Source organism: Vicia villosa, linkage group LG4, assembly GCF_029867415.1.
Source record: "Vicia villosa cultivar HV-30 ecotype Madison, WI linkage group LG4, Vvil1.0, whole genome shotgun sequence".
Lineage (NCBI taxonomy): Eukaryota > Viridiplantae > Streptophyta > Magnoliopsida > Fabales > Fabaceae > Vicia > Vicia villosa.
The window spans coordinates 176,993,869-177,019,253 of NC_081183.1; the positions used below are offsets into that span (position 1 = coordinate 176,993,869).

At 34.3% G+C, this 25,385-nt stretch overlaps 1 protein-coding gene across 1 annotated transcript; it reads right to left on the reverse strand.

The window, feature by feature from the left end:
* Positions 1-1,713: 1,713 nt before the first annotated feature.
* LOC131600401 (sulfite exporter TauE/SafE family protein 3-like) lies at positions 1,714-4,500 on the reverse strand. The gene is made up of 11 exons (XM_058872566.1): positions 4,171-4,500; positions 3,931-4,090; positions 3,664-3,864; positions 3,481-3,545; positions 3,222-3,249; positions 3,024-3,100; positions 2,852-2,938; positions 2,726-2,776; positions 2,406-2,627; positions 2,228-2,321; positions 1,714-2,129 (listed from the first exon to the last, which is right to left on the reverse strand). Exons 1-11 carry the CDS (start codon positions 4,324-4,326, stop codon positions 1,912-1,914), a joined length of 1,359 nt encoding a protein of 452 aa, XP_058728549.1. The 5' UTR covers positions 4,327-4,500; the 3' UTR covers positions 1,714-1,911.
* Positions 4,501-25,385: the final 20,885 nt, after the last annotated feature.

Below are 25,385 nucleotides of genomic sequence, written 5' to 3' on the forward strand. Positions count from 1 at the left end.
TTGCATAAATATCACCACCATAAGATTTCTGCTGACCTTTACCCTTCTTATTTTCAAATTTACCATGTTTCTTCGAAAATTTCTCCTTAACGGATAAACCTTCACCAATAGACGATGGTTTATGCTCCTTCCTCTCGTTCAAATCCTTTGAGTACAAGGCGGGTGGAACTTCTTCAAAGGTCAAGGAATCTCTTCCATATAAGAGAACTTTTTTGAAGTGAGCATTAGAATGTGGTAAAGCACACAACAACAATGCTTGATCTTCATCATCGATCTTGACATCGATATTTTAAATATCAAGAATCAGCTTGTTGAACATATCTAACCGCTTAGTCAAGACTTTGTCTTCACTCACCTTGAATGAATACAGAGCTTGCTTCAGGTAGATTCAGTTGACCGACGATTTGGTTGTTACAAACTTTCGAGTTTCATCCATACACCTTTCGTCGTCTTCTCCTTCAAAACCTATCGGAGAACCTTATCACCAAGGCTCAATACGATGGTGATGTGGGCTTTCTCTACGTTCATCATTTTCTCCTTCTCCGTTAGTGCAACATAGTTACGGCTCCCTTCAACGCTTCTAGCAAACCCTGTTGAACCAGTAGGACTTGCATCTTCAAGCGCCACAAACTGAAATCATCCATACCGGTGAATTTCTCAATCTCATACTTTGTGGACGACATATTCTTCTCCATGCTCACCGCACCCGTTTGTTGTAACGGAGTGACGTAAACAACAAACCAAAACTATGATAAAGATTAAGTTTCTTGAACAAACACAAGAAAACATATTAGGTTTTCATGAAGGAGAGAGAAAAGGGAAGAAGAAGAAAATCATGATTTGTTATAAATATTTTACTATTCACTTACTCAATAAGGGTTTAAAGATTATAAGTGAATAACAACAACCAACCTCTATCAACAACACGAGAGAACTAATCTATTTATAAATTACTAAACTAACTTAAGCTACAAGCTACTTAAACAATTTGAGTTAATAAAAACATGCCAAATTCAATATGCTAACAATCAAGCATTTCAACTATTGCATGCTTGAGTGTACTTCAACTACAACATGTAGGACTTCAATATCAGCATGCGAACAAACTTCGACATCATGCTTAATCTCTATCGAACCAAAAAACTACCCTTGTCGAGACTAAAATTCGATACAAAATCTCACAATAGACATTATGTAAGTTTTAGTTTCGTTTGATGAATTTATTTGACCTTATATAATTTATTGCGATTAAGGATTGTTTCAATTATGAATATGACATAAATTTGTTTGGAAAAGGACGCCTACTTAGAAAACTACTGTAATCAATTTGTTAGTTTTTATAAATAGTTTTCATCAATAATAATAATAATAATAATAATAATAATAATAATAATAATAATAATAATAATAATAATAATAATAATTTATTATTTTTATTTCTTTTTTCTTATTTAGAGTCTTTCACTTTCTCCGTTATATTTAGATTTAGATTTATGTCTAAAGTAGTCTTCTTTAAATTGGAAATATGATGACTCCAATGATATGCCCCCTATAAACTCTAACCTCTTTTTAATTGTTATCAATATTAGTCTCTTAATTTAACTTTAGCGATTTTCATTCTTATAAATATACAATTACATGATCCTAGATATTAATAAAAATAAGTAAAAAAAATGTAAAGTTCAATGTTTGATATATAAAACTAAACAAGAGGGTTAAATCATAAAAATAGATTTAATTCTATTGAGATCAAGACAGAACATATACATCTAAATCATTGATAGCTTTCAGCAATAAAATTTCCTCAACCAATGTAAATTGAATAAAACAACATACACATAATTCTCTTCAAGGCAAACAATAACTCCAAAACTTAGATAAATAGATGAACCTCTATATAAGCTAGTACTACTAGTAGCAAAGATCTTCAAATCCCATATATTCATTCTTCTGAATCTTCTCAATCATGTGTGATATTCCTACTCCACCTAGTGCAATTGCACTAACAAGAATTGTGAAGGATAAAACAAATATAATCAAAGAAGCTCTTTGAAACATATTCACAAGCCTATCAATCACTTTCTGTCCTAGGTATGCTGCAATTGTAGCCACAAGGGTAAGATACAGAGCTGCAAATCACCATTAAAGATACATATTAGTATAACTACTTGAAAAATATATAGTTGAATTTTATGATAAAGATGTGAAACATGAAATTTGATTTTACCATAAGGAACCGGAAAACGATTCAAGAGAAAATATTGCGCAACTGATATAGATGCTGTGAATGTCATTCCTAATGTAGCCGTCGCACTTGCCACCTGCAAGATCATCAAACTCTATATAAGATAACTATAGTTTTTGATCAATTCATGTAATGATAGAATGAATATAGTAGAACTTACCTGAGGCGCAATTCCAAATTCGATAAACAAAGGACCCATAACAAATCCACTACCTACACCAAGAAGTCCACCCAAAATTCCAGCTAACAAAGCACATGAAAGTGATACAATTAGAAGATGCAAAGGCCAATGTGTGCCATGATCTTGCTTAGAAACTGTGATCTTTTTCCCTTGATATAGACCTTTTGCTTGATACATAGAAACCCCTAAAGTAACCGGTATCTATAAAAACAAAAACAAAATTAATCGTGTAACAAAATCTCCGAGTACAAAATCTTGTAACTAACTGTCAATTTGAAATTTCCGGTACAAAATCTCACCTGTAACAAAGTAAGTATCCAGTATGTGATTGAACATGTAGCTGTATAATTCTGTTACAAATTTACCTTTTATTAAATGTGAACGCGTAGTATTTCGATTGTAAAAAATCTTGATTAGAAATTTACCTTGGCGATCTGCAAGATAAGGACCGCAATCCAAACAAAACAAAGAAGTCCAAATTCCTTCCAACGAATGTTGCTAAGAATGGTACCCTACATACATAATTGAATTTAAATATTCCAACTAAGAAGTGGTTAGATTACATAAAGACGACAAAAACTATTAAAATATACTTACTTGATTAATTTTCTTCTGAGGCTCATCATCAGGACAACTTGGAAGATACTTGTATTCAACATCATCACTGCTAGTGGCTGAAAGAAAATAAGTCATTTTCATATAAATAATTGATTTTCAGATATATCTACTAATTTTGTCTCTTGTGATAACCATGTGGAGTGGTTTAATTGAAATCCAATTAACCTAATCACTCACCAGTTGACTCTAAATGCTTCACAAACTCCTGATATTCCAAAAGATTGAAGAAAAAAAGTTAGAGATTATTTTTCATGTAACTATATGCTTGCACATGAAAATCACCTAAAGTATTAAAATATGCCGGACACCCTATATACATTAACAGTCAAATGTACCACAAAAGGTGAAATTTACTTATGTACTACAAAAAGTGAAATTTGCTTATAATAATGAGTGAAATTTGCTTATAATAATGACCAGAGAGTGTACTATTAACCTCTTTAACTATGGATTCCTTTTTCCAGGTGTCAAGACCCTTGATGAAAGCCTTCACTGATGTAACTGCACATGCCAATCAATCATGTTTGTTACTAATTAAGTGACAAAATTTGAATATGAAATAAAAACTTGTTTAATTAATTAATTAATTAATTAATTAATTAGTTAATTAATTAATTACCAATGAAGATGAGAATTAGTAGAACTGTGATCATCCAATCTGCAAAAACTACACTTAAAACAACTCCAATACTAATACCAAGAATTATTACAGGTTGGTTTAAAACCACCAAATCATAATCAATCATTGGTATATCAAGTGTTGGATGTCTCAGTTTTAGATTGAAGAATACTGTTGATATTGCAGCACCAGTAACCATACCTGAAAAGTACAAAATAAATTCAAAGATCTATTGATTTTTGTGATGAATAAGTATATAGATCTTACATTTAGAAATAGCAGTAGCTGATTTTGCATCAAATCCAATGATTAATATTAGCATTGGCACAAAGATGCCACCACCACCAACTCCACCAACACTTCCAAATGAAGCTCCAAAAACTCCAATCAAACTACCAACAATGATTTCCCATCCAAATTCTATATTCTATTCATCATTCAAATCAATCAAATTAATTCAATCATAAAAAATAAATAATAATGGATGCAACAAAAAAAAATACTTACTGGCCAAATATGTTCATAGCCTGAATGACTATTAACTTTGACATGATGATATAGAGATTGTAATGATGATGATTCTTCATATTTGATGGTTCTATTAGCACAAAAGATGAGAAGAACAAACAAAAGAATGAATGAAAACAAGGCCACATTTTTCATGTTCCTTCAATGAGAGAAAACTATCCAGCCTGGAAAGAAGTAAACTTTTGGTTGAAAAATATGAGAGGAGAAATGGAAGATATATACTTGACTAAGTTTATAGATTATGGAGAGATTTTTTTGTTTGTTTTGGATTATTATAAGACTAAATGTGATTTCATTTTCATGTGAATTAACTTCATATTGATCACTTAAATTGACTAGTAGATTGTGTTTAGATTATACTAATATAGCGTGTGTTTGAATTAAACTTAGTAAAATTAATTTTTGATGGTTTTTATAATATGCATGTGTATGTTTTATCATTAAAATAGTAATAATAATTTTTTTTTGTCAAAAGTATGTTGCACCCACATTAAATTAAATGCATTTGAGGAAAAAAGTAACATACAAAAGTTAACACAAATTTCAAACTATATTTGTTCTTCAAAAGTAATTTGAAATGGTCCATACTTTTTGTAGGGTTGCTCATTAATATATTCTGAAATTAATAGTATAAGGTTTATTAGTTTTTTAAAAAAAAATTATATATACTATTGTACATGTATGTATCAAGTTAGTATGTATTTATTTAAATAGCAATTATTTTTAGATGAACAAAATAATTTATTTTAAAAAATAACTATTATGGTTTTCCTGTCGGATCTTATCTTTATTCCAAAGAGCTGGCTAGTAGATTTTCCTCATATCACAACATTGTTCTCTAATTATTGGTCGGGTAACATGTGTTTCAAATTTTTGTTTTATTTCTTAATTTTCAAAAATGAATAGTGTAAGAGAATAACAACAACTTTCTGTCTCGTCATACATTCTTGTTTGTTTAATCCCTGAATTTATTGTTGCAAATTAAAGCTCTTGATTAGTTCTCCGGAAAATTCTTAGGTGGACGCATACTTAAGAAATTGTTTTACACACAACCAATCACAAAATTTTAATTAATTAAAAAAATAAATATTAATTTTTCTCTCTCCTTCATAATCTCAACCACCCCATGAATCCAATTAAAAATAAAATTAAAATTAAAATAAATTTTAAAAAAAAACTTTTTCTTATTGGTTGTGCCTAAGGGTGTGTTTGTTTCAAGGTTACCAAAATTATTTCTGGGAATATGAGCATGGGAATGCAATATTCCCATGTTTGATTCAAGTTTTAAAAAGTTGTTCCAAGGAATTTTTTATTCCAAGGAATCTTATTTACACATAGTTTTTGAATTCTTATTCCAAGGCATAAAGGGTGGGAATAAAATATTCCCATGGGAATAAGTTAAACTAACTCTAACTTCCAACTATTACTCATAACTATTTTTATTTTTATTTTTTTATAATTTAAAATTAAACAAATTTTATTATTATGCCTAGGAATCTAAATTTCTACCAAACACATAGGTTGGAATAATATTCCTGGGAATAATAATCCTTGGAATAGTATTCCAAGGAATATAATATTAATCCATGAAACAAACACACCCTAAGAAAGTGGATTTAGGGTCGTGTCCATGCAAAGGTTCTATATATACTTTTGAATATTAGTTCTCCAATTTAGTCATACTTGACACATACATACTTTTGTAAAAAATAGTATATATATATATATATATATATATATATATATATATATATATATATATATATATATATATATATATATATATATATATATATATATATATATATATATATATATATATATATATATATAGAATTGGATCGAACTCTAGTGTGTCGAAGGGTAGCTTCTGGTTCGACAGAGATTGTGTCAAAAACCTACATACTGTAGTTGAAGTGTGTTCTAGTATGCGGGTGTTGAAATGTTATGGATGTTAGTATTTCGCATTGGACCTATTTGTTATGTTGAATTGTTTAAGTTAACTTGTACCATAAATTGACTTGTAATGATTATTTGTGAAAAAAACCCATTAATTTAGTATGTTAGGTTTTATTATAAATAACATACTAGTCTCTTTAAATTGCATACTACAAATTCTAATTTAGGGTGAGATGGTTATTTGCTATTCTTGTGACTTGTAATCTTGTTTTAAAGAGAAGGGAATGAATAGAAGTTATAAAAAATTCTTGTTGTTCTTCGTGTTTATCATCTTTTCTACCCTTGCGTGTTTCTTGATCACAAAGAAACAACTTATCCTTTGTTCTTCAAGGCATCCTTTTCAACAAGCTGATTCTTGATTTTGAAAATATTGATGTGAAGTTTGATGATGAGGATCAAGCGCTGTTATTGTCGTGTGCTTTGCCTCGATTACATGCTCACTTCAAAGAAACTCTCTTGTATGGAAGGGGGTCTTTAACCTTTGAAGAAGTTCAATCAGCCCTGTATTCTAAGGACTTGAACTAACGAAAGGAGCATAAACTTTCGACTGGTTGTGAAGGTTTGACCGTTAAGGGAAAATTCTTGCGAAAGGATGGTAAGTTCGACAAGAAGAAGGGAAAAAGTCAGTTGAAGTCTTACAGTAGCGAAGCATCTGGTATTCGTTGCTATCATTATAAGAAGAAGGGTCACACAAGAAAGGTGTGCCCTGAACTCCTGAAAGATCATGGAGGTAAGGATAATGGCAATGCAACCATTATTCAAAATGATTTCGAATCATCTGATGTTCTTGTGGTTTCAAGTGGTGACTCTAGTAGGGAGTGGATTATGGATTCAGGTTGCACTTGGCACGATTCCAAATAAAGACTTGTTCGAGAAATTATGTGATCAAGATGGTGGATCTGTATTGCTCGGAAACAACAAAGCTTGCAAGATTGCAGGTGTTGGATCTGTGAGATTTAAGCTCCATGATGAGTCAATAAGGTTGTTGACTGAAGTCAGGTATGTTCTTGATTTGAAGAGAAATTTTATTTCTCTTGGTGAATTCGACAAGAAAGAATATGCTTTCGAAGAAAGTCTTGAGAGGCGTGAAGAAACAAGGATTGTATACCCTTGAGGCTGATGATGTAAGTGGTTCAAAAAATATTGCATCCACGAAACCTTTGTCGAAGATGGAAATTTGACATATGAGATTTGGGTCGTGTCAATGAAAGGGGTCTGGTCGAATTAGGGAAACAAAATCTGCTTGGTGGAGACAAATTCGAATAGCTGAAGTTTTGTGAACCCTGTGCACTTGGAAAATCTTGCAAAGTGAAGTTCAACAAAGGCAAACAAAGAACACATGGATCTATTGATTATATCCATGTTGAACTTTGAGGGCCTGCAAGGTGTCCATCACATTCAGGAGCGAGGTATTTTCTATCCATAGTAGATGATTATTCCAAAAAATTATGGATATTCATCCAGAAGACTAAGGATGAAACTTTTGAGAATTTCAAAAGTTGGAAGACTCTGGTCGAAAATCAAACTGGCAGAAAGGTCAAATGTTGAGAACCTATAATGACTTTGAATTTTGCAATGAGGCGTTCGACGGTTTTGGTGTTGCCTCTGGTATTGCAAGACACATAACTACTGCAGGTATTCCATAGCAAAATGGTTTTAAGCGAACTATTTTGGAGAGATTTAGATGCATGTTGACTAGTGTTGGGTTAAAGAAGGTGTTTTGGGCTAAGGCAGTTTTGATAGCAACATATCTGATAAAAAGATGTCATTCAACAATGTTAGATATGAAGACACCTAAAGAAGTTTGGTTGGGACATCCACCAGATCTCGAACCTAGAGCTCTGAAATGCATGTTCATAGGATACCCAGAAGGAGTCAAAGCTTATAAGTTATGGTGCCTAGACCCAGGTGACAAGAAGAGTATCACCAGTCGAGATGTAATTTCAAGGAAGCTGAAGTGGCTTTTAAGAAAACTGATGATATCTGTCAAAATGCATAAACACATGACGAAGAGCTGGAATAGGTAAAGATTCCTGTTGAGGTGGAGCATGTTGATGCTGAATTTCATATCCTTGATGAAGTCGGAGAAGAAGCAGAAGATGCTAAGGAAGTTGAGGAAATTGTCGACGATTATCTATTGTCAAGAGATAGGTCAAAAGAGTCATCAAGCCACCTCAGAGACTTGGATATGCAGATCTTATAACTTATGCCTTAATCTCTGCAATTGAGGTTCTAGACGAAAAACCTAGAGACTATAAGGAAGTCATGAGGAGTCAAAATAAGACTGAATGACTGAAGGCCATGAATGATGAGATGATATCTCTTCATGATAATCAACCCGGTAACTGATCAAAAAACCTGTTGGAGCAAGGTTAGTCAGCTGTAAATGGATTTTCAAAGTTAAGGAAGGAATCGAAGGAGTTACGTCGAAAAGATACATGGCAAGGTTGGTCGCAAGGGGTTTAACTCAGAAAGAAGGTGCGGACTTCAATGATGTGTTTTCTCCTGTTGTGAAACATAGTTCCATTCAAATGTTGCTTGCCACGGTGGCACAGTTCGATCTTGAACTGGAACAAATGGATGTGAAGACTGCGTTCTTATATGGTGATCTAGATAAAATGATCCTGATGAGGAAACCTAAAGGGTATGTCAAAAATGGGAAGGAAAATTATGTGTGCAAGCTGAATAGATCCTTATATGGACTGAAACAATCTCCTCGACAGTGGAATAGGAGATTTGACAAGTTCATGGCACGCATAAGTTTCGTTAGAAGCCAGTTTGACCACTGTGTTTACTTTCGATTTTGACCTGGTAATTCATTTGTTATTTTGTTGCTTTATGTGGATGATATTCTCATAGCAAGCAACAATGTCGAAGATGTAATAAGGGTGAAGACTGAACTTAATAAGGAGTTCGATATGAAGGATCTGGGAGCTGCTTCCAAGGTTCTTGGGATTGATATTCGAAGAGATAGAAAGCAGTTGAAATTATGCTAATCTCAAGAGGCATACCTACGGAAGATTCTCGACAAGTTTGATATGTTGAATTCAAAGCTTGTTGTGACTCCAACAAACCCTCGATTCAAGTTGAGTATCGATCAGTGTCCTAACACTGATGTCGAAAGAGCTTATATGAATAGCATCTCATATACTAATATAATAGGTTCTTTGATGTATGCTATGGTATGTACCAGACCCGACATAGCATATGCAGTAAGTCTTATTAGCAGGTACATGGAAAATCCTAGAAAGGCTCTTTGACAAGCATTGAAGTGGATTTTAAGATACATAAATGGGTCTCTGAACAGGGTCCTAATTTATGGTGGAGCCTTGGGTGAAGATAGTAAAGTAGTAATCGAAGGACATGTCGACTATGATTATGCAAGTTGTACGGATTCTAGAAAATCTATTTCTGGATATGTTTTCACTATGTTTGGCACAACAATTAGTTAGAAAGCAACATTTCAGAAGGTTAATGCTCTATCAACCATTGAAGCGGAGTATATTGCCCTAACTGAAGTTGTGAAAGAAGCACTATGGCTTGAAGGTTTTGCGAAGGAGCTGAAACTTCAAGGTTGAGGTATCACTGTTAAATGTGATAGTCAAAGTGCAATACACTTGTCGAAGAACTCAACATATCATGAGCCAACTAAGCACGTTGATGTGAGGTTTCATTTCGTTAGAGGAGTAATCTCGCGTGAAGAAGTTCAAATGCTGAAGGTTTTGACTGATCACAATGTTGCTGATATGATCACCAAGACATTGCTAAGTTTCAAGTTTTTCCATTGTATACAGTTGATAAAACTGCATGAATAAAGCTAGTTTATTCTTTGATGTTATAGAGTATGTTCCAAGGTGGAGATTTCCGAGAATTGGATCAAATTCTAGTGTGTGGAAGGGTAACTTCTGGTTTGATAGAGATTGTGCCGACGACTAATCAGTGCCAAAATGTAGTTATTTTGTGTATGTTAATAGTGGCACTTATCGATACTTTTTATTTATACCATTTGAATAATTTTTCGTTTTTGTGTAATTTTGTATACATTGTGAATTTATGTAAATACGTTTACTTTTATACCGTTTTATAGTCTGTGTATCTTTTTGTAGGTATTTTTGCGTATTCGGAGCTTCGAGGAATAAAGTGTCGAAGACACAGCTGTAAACGCGTTTTGAAGAAATAAAGTTTGCTGTTCTGGTGTAGCGCTCTAGGGCGGTTTAAGTTTTTAGTGAAGGCGCGCTATGCACACTCTGCATATTTTTGTTTTTCATTCTTTGTAGGTTTTATCATCTCTTCTTTGACAAAGTTGAGCTCTAATCTATTCTTTGTAGTTTAGAGGTTCAAGCAACACTATTGGGTGGTTCATCATGTCGATTGAACGCGGGTGGTCTCCGATTGTGCCGACAGCATGAGAAGTTTCCATTTGTTCTTCTTCTTCCCTGTGACTCATTCCAATTGTGGGGTTTGTATGTATATTTTTCCTCTCTTGTATGTATATTTGTTGATCTTGGGATTGTTTATATACTTGCTTTATAAATCATCATTGTTGTAGTTCTTGATCTTTTTGCTTAAATGCTCTGGATTTGTGTTGTTGTAGAAATAGACATCAAAGATCTTGATTAGGAATGATAGCTATTAGTTTCTAAATTGTAGAAATAGATTTGGGGCTAATAATTGTAATGGGTATCGAGTTTAATGCCTCTGTGTTGTTTGTGTCGGTTGGGAAATCGCTGATGTGAATAGTATGGTTGAGCTTTTGTCGGTGTTGCAGAAATGGACATTGATGTGACGTCTTGAATGATGCCTAGTGATTTTGATGCATATTGTGAGTGTATTGTGATAAGATCTTCAAATTTAAGTATTTGACGGGTTGAGTAGAAATACGATTCCATAATGATGTCTCTTAAGCTACAATAGATTGTTTATTTGCTTTTATTTACTTTTCCTGCATTTACCTTCCGCAAACCCAATCATGAAACTTAGAATGTGAAATAGTTGAACAACAGTTTTTCTCTACCAATCTCTATGGACTACGATACGGTATAACCTATATCACCTAGTAATAAATATACCTATTACTTTTTACTTTCCCCTTTACCGCTTCAACAAAGACCTATATACTGTAGTCGAAGTGTGTTCTAGTATGTGGGTGTTGAAATGCTATGGTTGTTAGTATTTAGAATTGGGCCTGTTTGTTATGTCCAATTGTTTAAGTTAACTTGTACCCTGAGTTGGCTTGTAATGGGTATTTGTGAAAAGCCCATTAGTTTAGTATGTTAGGTTTTATTATAAATAGCATACTAGCCTCTCATCATTGCATACTGCAAATTCTAATTAAGGGTGAGAGGATTATTTGTTATTCTTGTGACTTGTAATCTTATTTTACAAAGAAAGGAAAGAATAACAGTTATAACCAAATCCTTGTTGTTCTTCGTGTTTATCATCTTTTTGTACCCTTGTGTGTTTCTTGATCACAAAGAAATAGTTTATTCTTTGTTCTTCAAGGCATCCTTTTCACAATACACACACACAAGAAAAAAAATTAGCATGGCTATAGCCACAATATGCCTTAAGGTGGATCCGCCCATGGGTACGAGTCTTTGGGGCATGATCGACTAAGATCCATGTAACCAATCCACACTAGCTCTCTGGAACTCAATGAGACCACTCTTTATGCTAGTTGATAAAGCATTACATATTCGATCGCACCAAGTTATCATCAAGCTGAACGACTTCGAATTCTCAATTCGAGATCTCTCTCAAGGTCTTCATCTTGCCCCGGGTCAATATGCTTAACTTTTCATCTTACATGATTTCTTCCTCCCGTACATCAAAATCAAGTATGTTGGTTATTTTGTCGACTTTTTGCCTTCTTTCCACAAGGGCGACGACGAATTTTAGAGAATTCTTTAGTGTTGCCTTGTATATAAGATTAGCTTCACACATATCCACTTAACAAGGACTGGTTGACCTACATCATTATGGTATTTCATCTTCAAAGAGGCTACGATTTCAAACGTTTCTAAGAATGATCTTCCAAGAATGTCGTTGTACATGTTTTCACAAGGGACCACAAAGAAAATCATGTTCACAATTCTTCTGTTCTTTCCTATGCAAAGGAGATCGATAGATCCACTGCTTCGCAGGGTCGAATTGAGGAGTCGTTGAACAACAAGAGGCTTTTGCCTTCAAATGACTTCAGGCCTTGCATGCATAATCCTAAATTTCTAATGATTCTAAGAAACATTATGTCGCATGAACTTCTGCCATCAATAAGGATTCTTAATACCGAATGATTAACTATGGTAGTTACGACCAACAAAAGCATTGTGTTAGGAGTTTCGTTTACTTTCTCATGGTCTCGAAACCATATGCTCTGTCATATCCTTTTGTCGCTTCTTAATATGAATACTCCTTTGTGATGAAGGCTCTCTTTTGCTAGGAAGCTTCTGGTTCATTGAATCGACGACAAATATCATAGATGATCTAAAGTTGGAAGGATTTAAGGTGCTTTGAGAAGCATACCCGAGAATTGCTTTTTTCATCTTAACATGACTGTTACATAACCGTGACTTGAACCATATGGATCTGATTATGGAAATCTGCAAGAGTTAGAAGTCGATTCTCATAGATGGCGCCAATGTTTTGTTCAAAACTAGAATTGGTTGGTGAAACGATATGGTAATGCTTCCCATAAGATCACTTATATATGAAATTTAGTTAAATTGTTCAAGATTTGAAAGAGATGTGAACTTTTTTTATTTACCTTTGTCCGACCCAGAATATATATGAACTTCTGCCATCAATGAGGATCCTTAATACCGAATGATTAACTATGGTAGTTACGACCAACAGAAGCATTGTGTTAGGAATTTCGTCTACTTTCTCATGGTCTCAAAACCATATGCTCTATCATATCCTTTTGTCGCTTCTTGATATGAATACTTCTTTGTGATGAAGGCTCTCTTTTGCTAGGAAATTTCTGGTTCATTGAATCGACGACAAATATCATAGATGATCTAAAGTTAGAAGGATTTAAGGTGCTTTGAGAAGCATGATCGAGAATTGCTTTTTTCATCTTAACATGACTGTTACATAACCGTGACTTGAACCAGATGGATCTGATTATGAAAATCCGCAAGAGTCAGAAGTCAATTCTAATAAATGGCGCCAATATTTTGTTCAAAACTAGAATTGGTTGGTGAAAGTGAAACTATATAGTAATACTTCACATAAGATCACTTATATATAAAATTTAGATAAATTGTTCAAGATATAAAAGAGATTTGAATTTTTATTTATTTATTACCTTTGACCGGCCCAAAATATTATATACACAAAAATATATATGTGTCAAGTATGTATTTTATTTAATACAATTATTTTGGATGAACATAATAATTAATTGAAAAGTAGCTATTCTTGTTTTCCTGTCTGATCTTATCTTTTTCCAATCAATTATTGTAAATGAAAGGGTCCACTAAAGTTATAGCTAGTAGGTTTTCCTCATACCACTTCATTATTATCTAATTATTAATCGTATGACATGAGTTTCAAATTTTTGTTTTATTTTTAATTCTCAAAAATGAAAAGTGTTAGAGAATAACAAGAACTTTCTGTCTGGTCATATGTTCTTATTGCAAATCAAAGCTCTTGATTAGTTCTCTATAATGGAAAATGTTCTATAGCATACATACTTTTGCTAGGCTAAGTCTCAAGATTTCTTCTTCTTGCTCACAGTAAGAGTTTGCACATTAAAAAATAAAAATTATGTCGCTATTTCCATTTAGTGGCTAATATGAATTCACACAGCTTATCTAAAAAAAAAAAAAAAAAAATTCACACAGCTTATCTAAAAAAAAAAAATGAATTCACACGAGAGAGTTTAACCTTTTTCTTAAGTAATGGAATTAGAGTTTGCATGGCTAGGGAGCTACTATTATGTGTAATTAAAGATAAAAGGATGTTGTTGCTTATTATCGGAGAGACTGAGGAGGACAGTGGCGGATCCAGAACTTTTCTATAGTGGGGGTTTAAAAATAATGGATATATTTTGACTAAAGAAAAATATTTCAAATTGTTCCAAAATACATAATATAACGACAAAAAAAAGTTAAAATACAAAAAAGATTACAATTGTCCTCTACGAGTTTTCATATTTTGAAAATGTTCAATGATTTTTTCATTGTCCACTTCATCAAATATGTCACTCTCTATATATGTAACTAAACAATCATTCAACCACTCATCTCCCATACGATTTATCTTAATTCAAATACTCTTTGTTGTTCTTCTTATAATAAACACCTAATAAAAAAACTATTTCTATAATTTTACAATGTTATGTTAAACATAAATAAATGACAAAAATAAATTTATTAAAGAAAAAGCATACCTCTATATATCAGTTGCAAATGACCCAATTAGATAAAGTCACAGACTCACAAAATTAAATTGATGTTGAACTTGAACTCTTGAATGAAATAATGGAAAAGGAAGAAACAAAAAAAAGTGTTATGTCAAAATGTGAGAGTAAACCGTAAGAATTGTGAGAGAATGTGAATAAAGTTAAGAGAGAGAATGAATGGAGATTGTAATTGAATTTGAAAAGTTAAAACAATTTAAAAAAATAGAAATAGTAAATGGTAATAATTAAGAAAAAGAATTTGAAGAGTTAAAGTAGGATTGGGTAGTTACATAGTACACATTAATTGAATTTGAGAAGTTAAAACAATTAAAAAAAATAGAAATAGTAAATGGTAATAATTAAGAAAAACAATTTGAAGAGTTAAAATAGGATTAGGTAGTTACATAGTACACGTTCGTGGGTTTGTTGGAGTTATATGGGGGCTGAACAAATAATTAATACTAATTATTAAAAGAATTTTTTTTCTTTGTGGGGTCATGAGCCCCCACTCTCCTCAATGTGAATCCGCCCCTGGAGGAGGATCAGGACAACACCAAGTCAATAATTCAAAAGAGACCACAATATCAAAAACAAATGGTGTTAGAATTTAGTCCGATTTGGTGGAAAAGCCGAAGGTATCGTTATTATTAGTAGGGCCGACTCAAATGTAAGGTGGTCTAAGCCTGGCCACAACTTTTTCAAATATACATAGGTCTCAAAATAAAAATTATATTGAATGAGAATTAATAATATATTTAGGTCTAAGTTAACAAGAAAATTATGTAGCATAGTTGGTTGTTTGTGTAGCTTCCTCTCACTTGAGTCATGCATTCAAATTATGTTTATTGTGTGTTGGAATAGAGAATAAGGGAGGTGTAGGAGGTGCTTACCGTAAAAAGATTTTTAACATGGTGGCTAAGGTTTTTGTGATCAGAGAGGAAAATGTATTTGTAAAATTAACACTTTTTAAGTAAGTGTTTGAGAGAGGTCAAACTATTCAAGTGTGAATGAGAAGAACATGTAAGTGCGACTTAGAGTCACATTTATATAGGGATGACAATTAAAGCCGCTTTGGATGACCCGTCTTAGATTATGGAGAGTCGTTGGATGTATTTCAACGACGGAGATGAGAGTGGGTTATGCTCAAGTGTGGTCTAGTGGAGGTACATCTGTTTGTCAGTCATTAGAGAGCTTTATACAAAGTAACTTTTGGATTGGGCCGATCTTTTTGGACCTTTGACCATTCCGAAACAATTGACCCCTAAGTTCTTGATATTAGTAATGTAGTGAGGATTCATAGTGGTCGAAGCATGAGTCATGTTGAGAGGATAACCCCGAGAAGAGAAAGAAGGTATGTTGTGATGCTGAATAAAAGTAGTTGACATTGAGAACATGTAAATTTAATATCCATTGTGCCACTAAAATGTTGCTTGGGGGAAGTTCACGATGTATCCTCACGCACCTAAGGTAGGAAGGTGGCACACTTAGAGAATTAGAGTACACTTGAGTGTCACTACAAAATCGATGATTCATCTTGACAGTTGGACGTGGCTTTTGATTTGCCATTGATTCCCCGTCGTTGAACTTTTCGCTTTCTTATACCGATAAATTGCAAAAATAACATTGTTTCCTCTTTTTCAACTTTTTTTAGTGTTATCGATTCTCTCCCTCTCATTGTGATTCCACTGATTGTTGATGCAACCTGCATAAACAAATAATATATTTTATGACAGAACTTTCACCTCACTCAACAAAAAATCGATGTGTAAACCATAGACGCGTGATGTTTTAATTTTTTAAATTTAAAATACCATATATTCCTCCGGTTGAGCTAGCAACCGAGGGATAAAGTATTTAGAGGACACACCTTTGAGTCCCAACAACTACATTTTAACACCTTTTAACTTTTTATTTTTTTTATGACTTATTACCTCGATTTTGCTGAAAACCGAGGGGTGAAGTATTTAGAGGACACGTCTTCAAATCCCAACAACTACATTTTATTACCTTTTAATTTTTTAAATTTTTTTTATGACCTATTACCTCAGTTTTACTGGAAACCGAGGGGTAAAGTAGCGTATTTTATTATTATTATTATTTTATTTATGACCAATTTTTTGAAAAAAATTAATTAACGAATCTTTGTCGTCCATTTATAAAGTAACAATGGTCAAGACATTGTCAGCTCATCAATCCACATGAAACATTAGTGATCCACGTGAAACTCTCACTAGCCAATCAAAACGTGAATGCCACAACTATCCATCTTGGTTGCAAAAAGCTTAAATTTAAACTTAACATATTGAAAACAATGATAATGAAAGCAAAAACATGAAAATATTTCAAGTTTGGTTTCTTAATATAATCTTTTCTCTAATAATTCCTTGTTAAAAAAATTTAATGTTAATTATAGTTGTATCAAGTAAAATATTTAATATTGTTGTTGTTTTTGTTGAAATTTAGTATTTAACGATTCTATTGATTTTGTTTATTTGTTGTTGTTGTTGTTGAGGTTTAAAGTTTAAAGATTTAGTGGATTTTGTTGTTGTTGCTGTTGTTGTTGAGGTTTAATGTTTAAAGATTCAGTGGATTTTGTTGTTGTTGTTGTTGTTGTTGTTTCTTTGTTGAAATTTAATGTTTAAGGATTCTATTGATTTTATTTTTGTTGTTGTTATTGTTGTGGTTGTTGTTGCTGATGATGAGGAAGATTTATAATATGTCATCAAATTTGATGTTTTGCAGTTTAAAATGAAAAAATAGGTTAAAACTAAATTTTTAAATAGGACTTTGTCGTAAAAAGTAGCGTGGTTTTAAAAATTCAAAAAATTCAGTTGTTGAGGATCGAGCCCATGACTCGTTCCACTTTTCCCCTTGGTTATTAAAAAACCGAAGGGTAAAGTGGCAAGTTTTCATGTCACCCTTCATTACCTCGCATGTGTAACTGATGTTATATCTCATTCGCGTCTGAGGTGAATTGGGGTTATTGTAGTAGTGTTTGTTTAATACCCTTTGCTTTCTCTAATTTAGATTAACTTTTTTGAGTGATGGCCAACATAGAAAATCGAAGTAGAGGTGATAAACCCATAGGTGTCGCCATTAGAAAAGAGGAACCTATAAGTAAACAATGTTGATATTAAAGAGTCCGATCCTACTAAGTTGGACATAAGGGAGGTTGGTCGCGAGTTTGCTTTTGGTGAAATTTTGATGATTGACCCAGAGACTGTCATAATTCCCATGGAGGAGCGGAAATCCCAAAATTATACTAGAGGTTATTGGAGTTCATTTGATTGGTAACCTACTGACAGTGAAATTGAGTAGTGGTTAGAGAAATAATTCCACTGTAATACTTATGGTTGTAACTTTTTGTTTGTTTATAGAGAAGCAAATATGGGGAGAAAGAGGTCTTCGACTCTTGATTTCCTTGAAGATGGTGAACAATATTCATGGATGAATGAAGATATTTTGGAGAGTCCATCGTGGATTATGAATAGAGAATGATGAAGTATACTTACTAGGACATGGGTTCTTTTTAGATTGTCATGTGTCATCTCGGGAACGACAAATAATTGCGTTGTTGATTTTAAGTGTGGTTCCACTTCATGAGTACTTATTTTCGAGGATGAGGTTCACAATTCCTTTCAACAATTTGGAGGTCGGGGTTATGAACCAAATAGGTGTCACAACCTCACATTTGCATCATATGAGTTGGGCCTAAATAAAGGTATTTCCCCACTAATGTGAATATAAGAGCAGTGGTCCTACATTGACATTGTTCTTTCATTTATTCCATGTTTTGATGGTTTTTGTTGACCTAACCATCCTACAAGGTTACTTTCTTTCAAGTAAGGTGTTCTAGGCCGGCAAAAGGCTCAATAAGATGAAGGGCATTTATATCATCCGCTCCATTGAGTCCAAAGTATAAATACAGTTACAAAAGGGTTCCAGGTACACAATCTCTGATCTTCGCTATCACTATACTCTTATTGAATCTTGAACTAACTTGGGCATCGAAGCGCTAACCATGCAGGTCCGCCATGCGCCGTCATAAACGAGATCAGAGCCATCGTCTATGGGAATTGACTCTCGATTCCTATGACTTCCATAAAATTCATGTTCATTTTGAAAGCATGGTCAAACAAATGTAAAAGTTCCAGATCCAAATTCTGACAGTTCAAAATATTGTTCCTGATGCACAATTTTGTAACCTTCTCAAGTTACCCCATTAAGAAAGTGTTTGGTTGTCGACTCCAACGATCATTGCAAATCACATTCGCTTTTCGGTTTCATTGCTCACTACTCCTTCAGATCTCAAAACCGAGTAGTGCAAAGAGGCCAACACCAAGATCCACTACGGACGATACGGTTAATCTACTGCCTAACCGCTTCATCCTAAGGCATTCGAGGGACATCTATTTATTAGACACACTACTGTCAAAATAGACTTAATCCAAAACACCTTCTTCATTCCAACACTAACTAACAAGCATCTAACTCTTTCCAAAATAGTTTGATTAAACCTTTCAGCTAAATCATTTTGCTAGGAAGTACCTGCACAGTTTTGTGCCTTGTAATACCAGACACAACACAATAGCTGTCGAATGTCTCATTGCAAAATTTAAGACCATTGTCTGTTCTCATCCTCTTGACTTTCTTGCCAGTTTGGTTTTCGACCAGAGTCTTTTAACTTTTGAAATTTTCAAAAGTTTCATCCTTAGCTTTCTGAATTAATACCCATAACTTTCATGAGTAATCATGAACTATGGATAGAAAGTATCTTGCACCTGAGTGTGAGGGATTCCTTGCGGGCCCCAAAGATCAACATGGATATAATCAAGGGATCCATGTGTTATTTGTTTACCCTTGTTAAACTTCACCCTACAGGATTTACCAAATACACAAGGTTCACAAAACTCCAGCTTATCGACCTTGTCACCACATAACAAATTTTATTTCGATAATTCGACCAAGCCTCTTTCACTGACATGGCCAAGTCTCTGGTGCCATAACTCAGTCAGCTACACATGTTTTATGGACACCATATCTGCTGAACCACTTACAACCTCAGCCTCACGAGTATACATGCCTTGCCTTTTGATGCCTCTCATGAATTTCTTCGACCCCTTCATTACCCTTAGGATACCTTGATTTTCTTTGAAAACATATCCTTTCTTGTCAACTTCACCAAGAAATATTAAATTTCTTTTCAGATCAGGTACATACCCAACACTAGTTAATATCTTTATTAACTCGTCATGCAGCTTGAATCTTATAGATCCAATTCCTATAATTTTGTAGGTTTTGTTCTTTTATAGCAGCACCGATCGACCATCTTGATAATAAAATTCCTCCAACACATCTTTATTTGGAGTCATGTGCCAATTGCAACCTGAATCTTAGATCCATTCCTTGCAAGAATTTCCGCCTCAACTACAAGAACATCAGATGATTCAAAATCATCTTGCACAATGGATGCATTACTATTGTCCTTACCACCATGATTGTTCTGTCGATCAAGGCATACCTTTCGTGTGTGACCTTCAATCTTACAGTGATAACACCTAATTGCAGAAGTATCAACACCATAAGATTTTGATGACCATTACCATTCTTTTGTTCAAACTTACCATCTTTCTTCGAGAATTTTCCCTTAACGGACAAACCTTCACCAACTCATGATGATGTATGCTTCTTCCTCTCATTCAAGTCCTTTGAGTACAAGGCGGGTTGAACTTCTTCAAAGGTTAAGGAATCTCTTCCATACAAGAGAGTTTCTTTGAAGTGAGCAAGAGAACGTGGTAAAGCACACAACAACAACAACTCTTGATCTTTATCATTGATCTTAACATCGATATTTTCAAGATCAAGAATCAGCTTGTTGAATATATCCAACTATCACTACGCCAAATTTAATTTTTAACAGCACCCCTACTAAAGCGCTTCTGGTAAAAAGCGCTCTTATAGGTTGCACTAAAAACAAAATAAAAAAACACGCTAAAAAAGCGCTCTTAAAGGAGGGGGGGGGTATGGGAGCGCTTCTGAAAAGCGCTGTGGTAGGGGGGGTGTATGAGAGCGCTTTTGAAAAGCGCTTTGGTAAGGGGGGGGGGGGGTATGAGAGCGCTTTTGAAAAGCGCTTTGGTAATGGGGGGTATGAGAGCGCTTTTCAAAGCGCTGCTATAGGGGGGTTTAATGAGAGCGCTTTTTGCTAAAAAGCGCTGGTATAGACCAGGCTATGAGAGCGCTTTTCTGAAGCGCTTTAGTAGCCTTTATTAGTAAAAATTAAAAACAAAAACACGCTTTCACTTTCTCACTTTCTCTCTTTCGTTTTCTTTTTATTACTGTTTCTCACTTTCTCTGCAAGCGAAAAACCCTCCCTCCGTCGCCAGCCACAGCCACCACCGTTCGTCCCTCCGTCGCCAGCCACCACCGTTCGTCCCTCCGTCGCCAGCCACCACGTTCGTCCCTCCGTCGCCAGCCACCACCGTCGTTCTCTCCTCCGTCTGACTGTGCAAGGTAATATGATTTATGGGTTTAGTTTTAAGGGTTTCAACTAAGGGTTGCATTGCAATTTGAGAATGAAGCATATTACATGTTTGATTAAATGTCTTTAGAGTGTTATATATTTTGAAGTTTTATTAAGTTTTTATTGTTCTCTCTTAAATCTTTGTGTCTTAAAGATTCATCATGTATTAGAATATTCTAAACATAGTTAGACACTTAACCGGTTTAATTTGGTTGATGTAAAAGGGAATTGAAGATTCAGTTCCGGTTTTGATTTTGATTTTGAGTTTAGTTTAATTTAAATAGCTATGGCAATTGAAGATTCAGTTCCGGTTTTAACAAATTCTGATTCTGTTGAGCAGGAAAAAGTGCTTCCTTTAACTGATAGTATGATGGAAAGGGGTTTAGGGATATTTGGTTGGTTAGAATTTGTGCAGTGCATTCTTGTTTCATTTGCAATGTTCTTTGAAGTTCTATTAAGGTTCTCTCATCCTGTGTGATCTTTATTAAGTTTAGAGATTGTTTAAATCAGCCCCTGTACTGTGTGTTCTTTATTAAGTTTAGAGGTTTGAATCTTGGGACCGGATCGATTGCACTTTAGGATTTTTAGCACCGGTTAACTACGTGTTCAGGTTTTTCTTTAATAGTTGGACTGTGAATTCTGTTTCTGCTGATGTTTTGGATTTCTATAAAAAGGATTTCTTTCAAATGGTGCAATATATAGTAATTTTTCCTCTTTTTTTCGCCACCTGTAAGCTATATGATTATGGTATTTGTATTTTACCTTGCCCATATCTTCGTTATTATCAAGGTTATGTTAAATTAAGAAATAGTTTGGTGATAAGAATTTTGCATTATCATTATTATTTTACTATGCAACTATGCTTAATTTTATGTTTCAAAAGGAGAAAACTAGTAACACGAACTTCAGAATTTCATGTAAAAGGAATGTAAATGACCTTAACGGTCAAAAGGCAAACAAGGAAGTATTATTTGTAGCATATTTATGTCTTGGACTTTATGATTTTAATCATATTATTATTCTACTGGAGGTCTATTGATTTGTTTTGGTATATTTTTATTTAATTTTACAGTTACTTTGAAGAATCCGATTTCATTCACGAAGCTGAAGCCACCGTCTTCTTCCTGCACTCCCCTCGCCGTTTCAAACGCCGCCGTCTTCTTTCACGGTACCTGCCTTATTTTTATCACATTGTTTTGTAGTTTATCAAATATAATTTAAGTAGAAGCTTTTGGGTGGAACAATTTGAACTTATTACCTCTTGTCAAGCTCCGATACAATGACAGTGCTATGCATTGTCAATAAGATATTCAATTAAATGCTTAAATTAAATTGTTCAGTGGAACTCCTTGTTGGTTAATATCTCTAACATGCTGTTCAGATTGGTTCAGTGATGTTGAGTTTTCTTATTTCTTGGTTTACTGGTTATATTATCCTTTTTCTTATTTCTAGAGTTTTGTATTGTAGAAGTAGGTTAATTATAAAATGGTCTTGGACTTTATAATTTTAATCATATTATTTAACTGCATCGTGTGTGTTTGTTTTGAACCATGTATCCGTTTGTCGACTTCTTTACATGTAAATATACTATTTTGACGATTCCGGAGCTGCTCATGCACTTATCTTTACATTTCGGGACTGTTTTTTTATCGGTTTTGCTTCTGCCCGTAATCAAAAGTCGGGCTTAGGGTCTGAATTTCGGAAAACCGACTTTATTTTTGAGTCCGTGGGGACGTTTTACCATAGCCATGTAAATTTCGTTCAATTCCGACAACTTTCTTTTTTGACGCTCATTTTGATTTGTACCGATTTCGTTTCCGATACACTTGTTCATGCATGGTTTGACTTGTATAGATTGTAAGCTTATTAATAGTGTACTAATGTGCTTTACTTTGTTTGATACAGGTTCAATGGCTTCAGATAAAGATGCTCCACCTGCAAACTCACAAGAAAACTCACAAGAAAGAGATGCTCCGGATACAAATGCTCCACCTGATACTGAAGCAAAAGAAGTTGCACGAGGCATCACGATTATGAAGGGAATCATACGACATAGAGACCAAGGATTAGTATACCCTTTGGAATGGAATTCTGAAAACCAACCAATTGGTCCTAATTCTGCAAAGTTGACAAGTTACATTGGTACACTTGTTCGTATGCATATTCCAATCTCCGTAGCTAAATGGAATATGAAGAGTGACGACTTGGATAATAGAAAAAAGGCGATTTGGGAAGAGCTTCAGGTATATACCATATATGGTTGTTGTTATTATATTGACGATAAATTGTTTACATTACTTATACTAACACACTATGCGTATGTTTTTTTGCAGAGGACCTTTGACATACCAGATGAGCGTAGACGGTACATGCTTAGTTTGGCCGGAAAAAGATATAGAGGGTGGAAAGCTTTTTTGACAAATAACTATCTTAAGGATAAAGATGGAAACTTTCTTGAAGAGGCGCCGGGAAGACCACTAAAGTATAAGACCTTCATTGATGAAGAAGATTGGGTTAAGTTTGTAAATCAAAGAGATGAAGATTTCCGGAAAAGGAGTGTCACAAATAGCGCGAGAGCATCAAAACCCGCATATCCATACAAAAAAGGGCGTATGGGATATGCACGCTTGGAGGATAAAATTGTAAGTAAATAGAAATGCGTTTTAATTAATTGTCTAAATGTGTTTTATTTGACGATTTTGCGATTTGTGTCAATGCATAGTTAGAGGAGTCTAAAAGTGAGGAAACCTCACTTCCTGTGCATGTGTTGTGGAGGGAAGCTCGGGTGGGCAAGAATCAAGCCGTCGATCCCGAAGTTCAGAGAGTGTATACTGAATGTGTAAGTATAATACTGTGTCTTTATTTAAATCAAATGTTTTTTAATATATAAATGATTTTTTATCTCCACTAATAATTATTGAAATATAAATGAATTACAGGAGACCTTGTCACAATCGGTGTCCACCGGTGAGGATCATGATGATAGGAGCGTACTTAGTAGAGCCCTACATGCTCCTGAGTATCCCGGTCGGGTGAGGGGTAAGGGTCATGGTGTGACTCCAACCTCTTATTACAAGAATCCTAGGAGAAGAAATCCTTCAAATGAAGAAGTGTTGCAAAAGTTGGCGGAATTGCATGCACAAGTCTCTGCATTGCAAAGAGATAATGATTTGTATATGAAAGAAAAGTGCAATACTGCATCGGTGAGAGAAACTAGTGATAAAGCTAGTTTCAACGGTCAAAGAAAATTTCCCGAGGTATTTCTTACAAATTGTTCTATTTCCTTACAAATTGTTCTATTTTGTTAACGATAATGACTTTATATTTACTATTGGTTTAGGGCATTTCATCTTGCCAACTATACTTATCGGAACCGAGTTATCGACTAGTTGGCAAGGGAAAAGTGCACAACACTGTGGGAGATTTACTTCACCATAGACCGCTCCCGGATGGACACCTGAAAGTATCGGTGGATGTTGTAGTAGATCATGATGCGATGCTACCGGTACCTGACTTGGTCTCAGAGACGACATTGCTGCGAGATGCAATAGGATCATTTGTTGCATGGCCCTCGGAGCTCATTGTCATTAGTGATGAGGTATATTGAAAACGATTAAGAAATCATTTAGTTTTCGAATGTCAATTCTAAACCGTTTATTAACTATTTTTTACATTTTAATTTTAGATTGCTCCTATAAAACCCGCAAATAAGGGTAAAGGGATTTTACAGGAGGAGTCTGTTGCATCACTAAAAGAGGTACATTTAAAGTGTTAATAATTAATCTGAATCTAAATCTGCATGATTTTATATTTTACCTAACTTATATGATTTTTAGGCATCCGCTCGGGAGTCACAACAAGTGACGCAGCAAGTTCGTATCGTACCACCCACTGGTCCTCCGAAGCCAGCGGGAAAAAAAGGCGGTTCTTTTGTGCCTCGGTACCGGTCGACGCTCGCAACAATGGTTGATATGTCCGATTTGAAGGACGGTGCGTTACGTGAAATCGTTATGGATGAGAGTGTCTTCGGTATTGAATTCAAGTCATTTATTGAACTTGGTGACTTGGAGGAGATTTTTAAGCATGATCAACTAGGCGTCAATAACATGCACTCATACATCCGGTAATATTCCCTCATCCGATATATTATTTAATTAGTCCCACAATATAATTTATTTACACATTTCAATGAAAATAATCTAATGTTTATTATGTTTTTATTTAAGGTTGTTGTATGACAGAGTGTTGCGCGGGACTCCGTTGTCTAACAGATTCCGTTTCGTGTCTTCCGCCCACTGCAGCGGAATGACA

What these genes read in the sequence shown, in the direction of transcription:
- LOC131600401 (XM_058872566.1), bottom strand. Translation starts at nt 4,326, where the DNA reads ATGAAAAATGTGGCCTTGTTTTCATTCATTCTTTTGTTTGTTCTTCTC. An exon ending in ACTAATTCTCATCTTCATTG is followed by an intron (nt 3,546 to 3,663) that starts GTAATTAATTAA and finishes TGGCATGTGCAG; the next exon opens with TTACATCAGTGAAGGCTTTC. An exon ending in AGGAATCCATAGTTAAAGAG is followed by an intron (nt 3,250 to 3,480) that starts GTTAATAGTACA and finishes TTGGAATATCAG; the next exon opens with GAGTTTGTGAAGCATTTAGA.